The sequence below is a fragment of the Hoplias malabaricus genome, chromosome 1, assembly GCF_029633855.1.
Source record: "Hoplias malabaricus isolate fHopMal1 chromosome 1, fHopMal1.hap1, whole genome shotgun sequence".
Lineage (NCBI taxonomy): Eukaryota > Metazoa > Chordata > Actinopteri > Characiformes > Erythrinidae > Hoplias > Hoplias malabaricus.
The window spans coordinates 58727247-58739456 of NC_089800.1; the positions used below are offsets into that span (position 1 = coordinate 58727247).

Below are 12210 nucleotides of genomic sequence, written 5' to 3' on the forward strand. Positions count from 1 at the left end.
TAGAATAAAAACCACACATGTACCCTTTGCCCTGTGTTTTCCTTTTAGTTATTAGCCCTAGAGATACTATAGAATAGACTTCAGGTGGGGTTTATGTGAAGCACGGCGGGGAAAATTTAATTGCCACTTCACAAACCACAAACACTCTGTTGGAAGAATTCCTGTAGATTGCGGTGGAAATTCTATTTATTACTCTATGATTTCTGCAGTGAGTCTGGCAGTTTAGGCTACTGACATAATATTGCATACTCCAAGTTCAATGAGAGGGGGTTTTTTTTCTTTAAAAAAAAAAAAGCAGCCAAGCAATTTTTGGCTGTCATATAGTACACATGTATGCTCCCACAGAATTGAACTGTTTATTGATTATCTTTAGTAAACAAGCTAAATTTATATCTGGCATATTAACAAACATGCATATGTTAATGCTTCTGCGATAGAACTGTGGATAATGGCCAATCGAGGCTCATCAAATGGCCTGTGATTTTTATACATATTTTATTATACTGGTTAGGAGCTAAATGTATAAGCTAAGGCTAATTGCTACTTGATGTTGCAGGGACTTTGGACATAGCCTAAGCACTGAGGTTTGGGGAAGAGTGTGAGAATTTCTCACCTCAGATGTGGTTCGGGTTCACCCAAGAGAGTGAGCCAACCACCGGCATTGATGTACTGATCAATGTGATGACTAGTGACACTGGTATACACATCAATATGATTGTGTGAAAGGACGTTTAAGAGTGTGGAAGGAGACTGGGATGGAGATATATTTATGCTGGTGTCTCTGGCAGGCTAGTTATAAACTTTAGTAATTGTAAACTGAGAAGTTCCTGAAGAGAATGGTGAATATTAGGGCAGTACATTGGTAAAACGTTTCGTCTACTTACATCATGCTCTGGAGCTCTGGGATGAAACTGGTGGTCTTTCCGGATCCTCTCCCTGCCATGGAGGTGCTGCTGGCTGCCATGGGGCTTGCAGTGCTGTTGCTCATCTGTTACACACACATACACATACACACACGCACACAAAACACAGGCTTTCATGCGCCGCTCATTTGACCGTGTGGTCCATCAAAGCCAGTGCAATTATAAACCCACTTCCAAAGAAAATGTTTCCTGATGCATCAGACAGGAGGGGAAAAAAGGTCACATGAGACTGAACCTGAATTATGACAAAAGACACTTTGAAATGGCATAAAAAAGTCAGCAGATGTCAAAAAGTATACATTATTCAGTGCAGTGCAATTTAGCATTAACTGTGGGCATACAATATACTTTTAAGTGTAAAAGGCTGAATTGTAATAATGGAAAAACTGGCAAAATCTCACAGCGAGGGCAAGTCAGCAAAAATTTGGAAATAATTTTTGATACATAAATGGTTCAAAGCGACTAGCCATTCAGATGTGATTAAACTGTGTGCTCGAGCTCCACAAACAGGGTTCTTATACAAACCACTCCAGCGAGTGTCAAATAGCGCTTGGGGGCAAAATACTGTAATTTTCATTATCCAAGTTCCAAAAGCAAATATATATTGGTATATTTCCATACATCATTCCCATTATGTGCACACTCATCACTGAGTCACAGAACTCAAAATTACACTAAATTCCCCTTTGAGGAACATTATAAATATTGCAAAGAAAGCTTTGAGTTTCAAACATCTGCTTTTACTTACGGATGCGCCAATAAACTTTTTTTTTCACTGTCAATACCAATTCACAGTACACAAAATCAAAAACCCGCCAATACAAAGTTAATGATAGCAATTTCAGCTTTTTCTGTTGTACACATAAGAGATATTCAAGCACTGAGAGTGGATGTGTTTTACATTATCACATATGCTCATCTAATAAACTCAGCCTGGCAAAGAGAATCTATTGGGGGTGCGATTTCACACAATCTCAGGGGAAGAAAAAAAAATAACAACATCACAGTACTAACTTGTATGACAACAACAATAATAAAAGATTGTCATATATAGCTATGTTACAAAATGTAACAAACTTGTATTTATAGAATTTTGCAGAAAAGTTGCAGGACCAGTATATTGGAAATGTTTTAGTGCCATCACATATCTACACTGACACCATACCACTATAATGACTCCAAACTGTAGTAGTCTACACATTAACTGCTATTAACATCATATTATCATTAACTGCTAATTACAGACCTGATTACTGGACTAGATGACTTCTGATCATGTGTTGCGGAGATAACATTCATCACACAGCTATCCACACATTTTGCAGTTAGGTTTTCTCAATTACAAATCCCTGCTAGGAAAACAAATTAACAGGATGCTGATATTTACCTGGAAATGGACCTTGAAAAATTTAAATACCCTCATTGTTGAGCATACAGAGATTTACATTTGGAAGCAAAGCCAGGCCCACCAAATATATTTGAACAAAATGACCCAATGCACAGCTGCAAGCATGAGTGAATTCAAAACCACAACCTTCCTATGGCAATCCAAGTCATCAGACTATCAAATCACACAGGTGTATTGCCTTTGTTTTTTTTTTTTTTGTTTTTTTTTTTGTTATTTTAAAGATGAGAACAATTCTATACTAAGTCTAAGAATTGTTTGCTCTATTGTTAATGACATTTCTCAGTTCAAATGAATGCTGTCTACATTCAGCACACATCAAAGCAGGAAGAAAACACCACAGCTAACATAAAAATGCTAGTTCTGCACTCAGAGACATAAAGCTAAATGATTCAAAGTGCCCTGAGAGCAGAAGCACAGACAGGACTATTTTCCCCAATAAATACATCCGAGCATAAAATTTCAAATCCTTCTGTTTTCGCCCCCTCTGTCGGATGAAAGCTCCAGCCTTTGCTTTGACTTGTGAAGGCAGATGGTCACCATACTCAGCAAAATGAATTCAGATGTGGCAAATGAATCAAGATTACTTCAACATGCAAAGGTCTAAAAGAGTGCTTCACTTTGAATGAGAAGAACAGGGGAGCCTAGTCTATTTATTGCATTTTCCTCTCTATAATTAACAAGACTTTTATATAGCATTGCTTCTAAATATCTTTCCCTACAGACGCCTGGTTTTTACTGATTTAATTTTGAGTACAGAATCCAGCATTCAAAAGCTAAAGCAATTTAACACGGAGCTATTGTACGTACAGTGGTAGGTCAAGAAATAAATAAGGGAATTCTTGAATTTAAGTTTTTTATATTTTAGAGCAGGAAAATGTAATATTCATGCCTTCTTAGGCAAATGGGAAAAAAAATATATATCCAAAATTGCATACAGCTATATATGCCTCCTTTAATCCCGTATTATTATGACAGATAAAATTAGTTAGAACATTTTATAATGGTTAATGCTGCTATGTTTCTCAACAAGTTTTCTTTAATATGCAATGTTCATTACAAAAACACAAATCATTGTGTGTGTGTGCAACCTGATTTTACTATTTATTGTTTCAATTAATCAGCCTACAAGATCTTTACTGTATATATAATGAAAGTACAAAACCCATTAGAGCATTAATATACCTGACAGATATGTAATACCTTACAACCACTGTGAATCCTGCAGTTAACTATTCAATAAAATATTACAATTAATTAAAATAAAACCACATCACTGATACGCCACCCCACACAGCTCTGTGGGGCCTCATCCACCTCTCTTTCTTTGCAATAGAATGTGAATTCATGCAAAACCCACAGCCTCCTATCTATAAGTGGAGAATAAGGGCTTGCAGACACTTATTCAAATGAAAACTAGGTGGGATAAGCCTTTGGTCAGACAAGTGAGAGTAGTAAAATAGTGCATGTTTCCACAACGAACTCTGGCGTCCCATTTACCTCTCGTCCTCCCTCACAGCATGGCACACAGTTTTACAAATAAAGGCCATGTGCAAAAGTAAGTTATCAGGAATGAACTGTAGCTTTAATATCTGCAATCACATTATCCACCCACCTTAACAGCCATTAAATTACAGACTTTCAGGGGCCATCAAATGCCAGACTTTGATGGGATTTCTTTCCTCTGTCTAGCCTTTAGATTAAATTACTATGAAATAATATTAAATGTGTTTCTAGAAAAAGTTTCTGGGACTTTTTTCCCTGAATGTGGTATCATTCAAGATTTGTTTTGTCTATGAATTATGAACAAAGTCGTTCAGCGTGTTTAGATGTGAAATGGTTCACTGTACAGAAACTTGCTCCTTACGGTGCTTTCTGATTTCTTTACAGTGGTGATGATAAGAACCAGAAGTCACTATGTCTAAAAGAAAATACAGCTATTCACACTTTAATACAATCGGTGAATGTTGACAACGGTAGAATAGAAAGAAAAAGGTTTACTTCATGCTCTGTTTTGCCTTACAACAACCTGCATTCACTTCTGTTGTGAAAACAAATGTCTCAAGCTTTTGTAAGCTTTTCATGTCTAAGATTATGCAGGAAAGCTTTTAAAGACATTAAAAACCTACAAACCTCTGGTTCTTATCAAAACGACTGTTCACAGTTCTGACTAGAATGTCACAAGTTCCTTTGATATTGAGCTTTTCTAAACACTTTAGCCAAAAGAAATTCCTAACCCGTGCCTTGGTTTACCACAATAAGACTCAAACCCTGAAACTCTCAGTTAGAGGAGCCAGAAACATGAAGTTTAAAAGAGTAACTTTAAGGTTATGAATGACTTCAGCGCTCAGCGGAGGGGCTGAAGAGTTCAGCTCTATCTCAGACTAAATGGGAAGGTTTATTTACCTCTGTGTGTTAAACTGAACTGAGTCCTCTCCGTTCATTCACACTGAACCCATTCCGCTCCTGAGAATCAAACACAGCACTGAGCGGAGACTGCTTTAACCGTCACATCGCAGCGCAGCGCTGACTTCTGGGTAATGTAGTGTATGGTTATATACAAACATACGGCGAGAAACTGTAGTTCCCAACAGAGGCGAGTCGCACAATAAACGACGAAATCACGCGTTCAACAGCGCCACCCAAAGTCCATTTTCTTATATCCTCAATCAACTCGATCATCACTGAGACCCGGTTGACACCTGTGAGTTGTTCCACAAAGCAGGATTTTTTAGTTTAGACAGATAAAGTCAGTCCAATGTTGACGAACATCAAATAGAAATTTCCTACAGGACATATTTGTCCTCGGGCTTAACAGGGAATATTTTAGGGGAATACCCCAAGATTCATGATTTAGCTCAAAGCCCCCTGAGAGAAAAGGGAAACAGAATTTAGGTGATTTTAAATTTATTGTATTTTTGTAATAAATAAATATATATATAATAAATTTGACTGAGACTTTATATGAATGCAGTTTGTTAAAGCTAAATTCTTAATTCTTTTTCCTTCCCTTTTCAACATGTCTGTATATGTAGCTTAATACTTCCCAAGTAAACTGTGTCATTCAGAATGTTTTTTTTTTATCTGAAATGATAAACTGAAGACGCACTTTCCAGTAGTGGTCACATTTCAAATTTCACAATGTTATTTTTAAAGCTATTCAAATTGACCCATTAAACTGAACGTGTACAAATAGAAAAAGACAAATATTGTTGGGGACTGGTCTTACAAAACACTTCTCCCATGAACAGCTTTTAAAAATAAAAATTATTTACGGCCAAACCTCTTTCAGGCAGCGGGCAGCACATTCATAACCATTTCACTGTAACAGGCCTAGCTTTGTGTGAGGGGGCTTATAGATATTTTAGAATCCCCTTTTGGACGTCTGGTTCCTGTTATCAACACAGATTTACAATTCTGATTGGGTGGTCTACATTTCTATTGAATTAAATATATCAAATCACTTTAGTTTTTTTATTATTATTATTATTATTGGTTTGTTTATTTAATGATATTAATCATATGAGAATCTGGAGAAGTCCCTTTAAGTACAACACTGTTGTTAGTTAATCCTGGACATTTAACGGCTGTAGGTGTTCTACTGGATAGAGGCCTATTCTGCAGGCTGAACCGAGCTGTATCTGTTTATATATATCTCAGTGGTTTGAGTGCTTGTCGTTTATCTCTGGGCTTGAGCTGCTTTGAAAGAGAACACTGCAGCGGTGCAGGATATCGATGGCTCTGCGTGTTCAGGTCTGGGGCTGAGTGTTCAGCTACAGTAAGTACAGTATCTGACTCAGTGGCTGATGATATGGTTTTTGTGGATGTAGTGAAATGACCACGTGCTCGCGACTCATCAGCATAATAATCATCCCGCTTCTGCGTATATAAACCACAAAACCTGAGCTCGCCCAAGTCCCTGCCTCCAAAAGACAAACCACACATACACACACACACACACACACTCCCCAAAAAAACCGCCGCTTTCGCTCTCCTTCATCTCTAACCACAACTTTTCGGAGTCACGGTTTTTAACCCTTCCATGTGAACGTGCCTCGAAGGGAAAGGGAAAAGTACAGTTACGGGTTTTACGCCTGCTTTGAGCGCGGTATTAGACACATTATCGCGCTGCTTGCGGGCTTCTGCTCCTTTGGACACCGCGTGTGGTTCTCTCTCAGCCCGGGGCTTTTCGCTGGTTATCGGTTCGCGCCTCAGGATGCGAGAGCGTTCGGATTTGATCGCGGTCTGCTCGTTTTAACGACTACACCTCGACGAGGGAGCTTTGAAAATAAGATACGAGAAGACCTCGGCTCACTTTAGAGCTCTCACCGTCGACGGAGAGAGAGGAGCATCAACTTTGAAACACGTGCGTAAAACAGGCTGAAAAGCAAAAGTGTCTCGACCCTGTTCATCTGTTTAGAGCGGCTTAACCTTAACAGTAACGAGCGAGGACAGGGGTTCATAAACTGAAAGTAGATTGAGTACATACTGTCGGCTGACAGAAAGAAGGGAGTATCAACATGTGCGTAAAATTTTGAAAAAAGAAAGTAGCTTGAGTTTAGTCTGCGAGTCCAAGTGGAGTAAAGCAACAACCACAACAAAAGAGATTGAAGAAGATCAGAAAAAAAGCCCAGGAAGAGTTTCTATGTGAGCCGTCTCACCTCTCCGCTCTGTGTGTGTGTGTGTTATGCGTTTGCCGGTAGAGCCCAGCAGCAGCGGCGGCAGCGTCCGGAGACTGAGCCCGGGCTCCAGCAGCGTGCTGCCCGCTAAAGGAGGCGCGGTGAACGGCAGCGGCGCGCAGACCGCAGCGCACGCGCCGGCGGCGGCGACCCCCACGCTGCGCGCCCACGACACCAGGAGCATGGTGGAGATCATCGCAGACCACCCCGCGGAGCTCGTGCGCACCGACAGTCCTAACTTCCTCTGCTCCGTGCTGCCTTCGCACTGGAGGTGCAACAAGACCCTGCCCGTGGCCTTCAAGGTGAGTGAGATGAAGTGGTCCTGCATTAGCCTAGGGTTCGCATGAATCTGACTCTGGCATGGACAGACGTGCATTGCCCGGCGCAGGTAGGTGGAAATAGGCTGAAAATAAAATACGTGCCCTCCGAGTGCATGATTGTGAAAATTAGTAATGAGGCTCGTGCCCTTTCTCTTTGAGCGCGAATTTAACGCGCCTGCAATGATAATATCGTAGTTACGCATGTTCTGCTTGTAATAGCGGATAGGTCCAGCTCCTGTGTGAGAACGCGGAGGAGACAAAAATTCTAATGGAACAATGAGCAGTTCCCGGCGAAAGTCCCCCGTGTTGAATTAACACCCGCGCTGTTGGAGTTAACACCTACAGTGGACATTCATTTCTACACAAGTGGACACTGTGAGAGTAAGAGTGGACGGAGCTCAGGGGATTTAGCCGCCCGCTCCTGGAACTCGAAACTAAAGCAGAGCTGTGGCGGAGGGAGGTTAACCAGATATCCCTCGGCTGAGGTGTTGTAGGCCTGGGAGAAAAACCGGGTCTCCGCGGCGCGTGGATCTCAGATCAACCCTAATGGATTTTTATTCTTTTTGTAATCTCTGTTTTGTGCATCATCTGAAGCTTAAACGGTCGTCATAAATTGACCAAGAAAATTGGGCCAAAATTACACAGTAAATTCGAAACATTATTGTAAAGTTAGCATTTAGGAGATGCAAAGTTTTGCTTTTTAAATTTTTTTATTAAAAATATTTTTCACTTCTTAATTTTAAATTTCATTAAACGCCACATAAAGCACACATGTATATAAAATTATATAATACAAATATATAAATATATTTGTAATTTTATAAAAAAATAAAATTTGATCTCAGCATTTGCAGGAAAAAATTGTAAAGTCCATTGTGTCCATAACAGTTGTGTACACACACTCATACATACACACACACATGCACACACATTAGGTTCCTTTTTTTAAACAAAAACATTTGATTGTGACAAGTGGTTCACATTGTTAAATCATCATACATCCTTATTGCAGCTTTCCTCTGTGTGTGTGTGTATTTCTAATTATTCTAAGTTTATTTAAGCTGAATTCTCCAACTGGAAATACACACAATTTTGGATCTGTATTTTCCAGTATTCATCCATTATTTTCTAAGTTTACCGTTCAGTAAAAATAATAATAAATGGCTGGAAAGACATAGTTTCTTGTCTCTCGCAGGTCGTTGCATTTGGGGATGTCCCCGATGGAACAGTGGTAACAGTTATGGCAGGAAACGACGAGAACTATTCAGCTGAGCTGCGGAATGCCTCTGCAGTCATGAAGAACCAAGTGGCACGTTTTAATGACCTGAGGTTCGTCGGCAGGAGTGGGCGAGGTCAGTGTCTTCACTAGGTTTTCAATAATTATTCATAACCCTGAGCCATGTTTTCTTTCACTGTATCACATGACACAGCAAAACCACATATAGCAACTCATGTTTATGAGGCCAGAAATAGGGCGTAGTAGTAAAACTTATGCATGTGGTAGATTATCCATCGAGATACCAAACCGCACTTTTAGCACGGGACACTCAAGGTAGGTTTGTAAACAGTTTATGACTTTAAATCATGACTATATTTCCATGCAAATACTGTAGTCCACAATTGTTTAATACACTCTTCTGAAGTTGTATCAGATGAAAGAACGTGTAAACATGTTGCTTGAGGGACGGCCACGTTATACATCACGGAGGGTAATTTGAGCACTTTCAGGCTGAAGGACAAGAAAGCCGTGGGTGTGTTTGAATACTGCTGCCTTTGAAGTCTGCTTTTGTGATTTGTACAATAATTAATTATGACGGCTTGTTACAAACACGTTTCTGCATTTATATAGTGTATGGACACACAGTTTGGCCAAGGTGATTGTGTGTTTTATGCAGTAGGCTCTATGTTATATAGATTCTCAGACTGCTTGTATAGATGAATGTTGCTTTTGATATGGGAGCAATTACTCTGAAAAAAGGAAAGCTGGCCCTTTGTGATCCAGTGGGAAGACCCCGTTCAGAGAGCAGGTCTTTGAAGAAGACAGGACAGGCAGATGGATCAGAGGACCAGGCAGTCTGATGCTGGAGGCAGCCTAGACTGAGGGAATGCAGTCTAGACTTGCCTTTCCTAATCTTCACAGGCCCTTGGAGTTAAGCTCTCAGGTGTTCAGTTTGGGATCCCCAGAAGGGCCTCCTGGAAGCACACACACACTGAAAAGTGTTGATAAATGTTCAATTAAAGGCCCCACGAAAGCCCTGGCTCTAAGGTAAAGGAGGCTGTATAATTATGTGGCAGTAAATATGTAAGCTTTCTCTCTGTGGAAACAAGGCAAACACATCAGTCACCTGTCAAAATGGACATGGTCATGCAAACACTGTTTGCTCAGGCAGCATTGACAGACATCTGACTTGCGTCCAAGCACTGGGCTCAGCACATTCTTTGTGCATCACACATCCCTGCACACACCCCTGCGAATGTGTGTGTGTGTGTGTTTGCCACAGAGCTGGTGTGTGTTATCTGCTCACAGCTGTCAGGGAGAAGAGGGCCTTGGCCCGCATGAAGACCCACACCTCACCAGGCTTGGGTTTCTGTATCTCGGACATGAGATCTGCAGGAGGAAGTCACAGAGGAGATAGCAGAGCATAAGGAAATTAAATATGGAAAGCGATCCTGCATGCAATGAAAATGATTCGAAATAGATATGAATGCCCAAACTCAACACATTAGAGGATGAAAACATAATGCAGCAGCATTACGCCCGTCACCGCCATAAGCCGCAGCTTACCTTGAGCCAACACATAATATGTTTGACTTATGATTAAGCACCTTATCTTGACTTATGATTCAAAGAAGCTTTTTTTTTTCACTCTGAGTTTGGCTAAACAATATTGGTAAAATTGTGGTGTCTTAGTTTTCCTAATAAATATTAAAATATATGCATAAGAAACAATAATCTAGTGACACAAAATAAGGTAACTAGTAATATTCATGTGTAAATAGTGAAACATATGTAATAAAAATGTGTAAAGTGGGACTAGATGTGCATGGCAGGGTGTGAGCTGTCTACTGTACAAACCAATAGGATTTGCAGCATAATTTTTTTGCCATTAACCTGATATTAATCAGCAAATAATAACTGTATATAAAATCTAGGTCTACACAGAATACCTTTAAAGTAGCAACTGCAATAATATCTACACAAGATATTTAACGTGAAGAAAATTTGGGCTTCTTTTAAAATAAGCGGCATAGAGTACAACGCCTACTTCTAACATTCCCAAATTTTTTGCCGCTGTTTTTTTTTTCTCTAGACTTTGAAACTTCCCTTCAACTCTATTAGCCCCACTTTCTGCTTTTATTTAATTTTTTAAAACAATAATATTTTGCTTGTGCATTGGCTCTTCCCCTTGCTAACAATCATTCAGTTAAAACTGAAAAATAATATTTTACTTCATTGTTTAAAAATAAAAACGTGTTTTGTTTCCATGGGTCATATCCTACTTTTTTGATAATGTCCCATGGAGTGCAGGATGGTTAATCACCCTGTCACGGTGTCGAAACCTTCATTTACATATTATAACATTATGCACACTGCAGAGTTCGGTTTAAAAAATGACTTGTAAACCAACCATTGTGCAGCCCTACTCGGTGCTGGGAACATAATTATCAAGCAGAACAGGAAAGTGGTTTATGTTCATATTAATAATGGCAGTGAGTTGACAAGCACTCATGTAAACTGACCATATGTATATTACATGTGTTTGGGCAATATTTGGGAAACCGTTGTCAAACTCACAAACCTATTGACCAAGACAGTGTGGTGAGCAATGGGAGAAGGTTGGTATTTTTAGCTGGTGGTGTGCAGTTGTTGGATGCAGGGCAGATGGGCTGGTGGCTGGGCACCGGCCTGCTTTGCGGTGTGGGTTTGGGATCTGGTTACTGGGAAGGGCTGGGTTGGGTTCGATTGTTGGACACAAACTTGCATCTGGGGTCTTAAGGACAAATTCCTGAGGGACAAAGAATGAGAACGATTTTAGCAAGTGTGAACACAGCAAGAGGGCTAAGATTTACAATAAAAGGTCCATCACAGCAAGCAAAGATTTTAAAATACACAACAAATTGGAAATTTAGACTCTCTAAAATGGTCATTTGTGAAAGCAACGATGTAGGCCGAGGTTTAGAAAGTATACATTTTCCCAGAATTATGTGTCACCTGCACAGACGTCTCTCAGCCTGGTTTGATACAACTAGATAAGCCTGTTAGTTGAATAGTAATCATGGGGAGGACTTTTATTTTCTTAGTTTTTAATGTTACTACTTCTGTATATGGAAACATCATGGCATACAAATGTGGTATTTGCACATCCACACTATTGGGCTTAAATGTACAAAGGTAGAGATTATAAGATAATCCACTTAGAGGAAGGGATATTTGCAACAAAATGAAGGGGAGGGGCATGAGTTTCTAAAACTAATGTTTAAACAAAATTATATTGAGCAGTTGGGACTACTAACAAGACCCAGTAGATTACCAGTACTGTATTTCAAGCTTTTGCCTTCAAGAGATCAGGCTCAGTCCTTCCACTGTGAGAAAATCTGACACTAAGGGTGTGAAAGGACGTATAACTGCCAAGACGCCATTACTGAGAAAGAGCTTTGTCCATCCAATTAAAACACTGCAATGGAGTGGCCACCTCAGATCCCAGAGCACAGCATCACTGAATGTGTTTGGGATTACTTGGCTCTTTTGAAATTGCTACCAGCTTTGAAAATGCAAACAAAGTCTAAACTCTTGAGGTGTGAAAATCTCCCTGCAGATGTTATTATATTTAGCTGCAGAAACAGATGCATCTGTATATATTATATGTTACCTATATAAAAAC

The 12210-nt window shown here is 39.8% G+C and overlaps 2 protein-coding genes across 5 annotated transcripts in view; one reads left to right on the forward strand and one right to left on the reverse strand.

The window, feature by feature from the left end:
- The window catches only part of supt3h (SPT3 homolog, SAGA and STAGA complex component), a 111228-nt gene that overhangs the window by 84031 nt on the left and 14987 nt on the right, over nucleotides 1-12210 (reverse strand). For 2 of the 3 annotated variants that reach the window (XM_066668232.1, XM_066668248.1), the window contains exons 1-2: nucleotides 4735-4865; nucleotides 885-988 (exon numbers count right to left, since the gene is read on the reverse strand). In XM_066668232.1, the coding sequence (XP_066524329.1) occupies nucleotides 885-988 (104 nt within the window). In that variant the 5' untranslated portion in view covers nucleotides 4735-4865. Of the gene's footprint in view, nucleotides 1-884; nucleotides 989-4734; nucleotides 4866-12210 lie in introns of those variants that run through there. The other variant, XM_066668240.1, reaches the window with a different exon arrangement.
- Nucleotides 6882-12210, forward strand: part of runx2a (RUNX family transcription factor 2a) — a 29173-nt gene continuing 23844 nt past the window's right edge. For both annotated transcript variants that reach the window (XM_066668211.1, XM_066668220.1), the window contains exons 1-2: nucleotides 6882-7309; nucleotides 8523-8679. In XM_066668211.1, coding sequence (XP_066524308.1) covers nucleotides 7016-7309; nucleotides 8523-8679 — 451 coding nt within the window. In that variant the 5' untranslated portion in view covers nucleotides 6882-7015. The remainder of the gene's footprint in view (nucleotides 7310-8522; nucleotides 8680-12210) is intronic.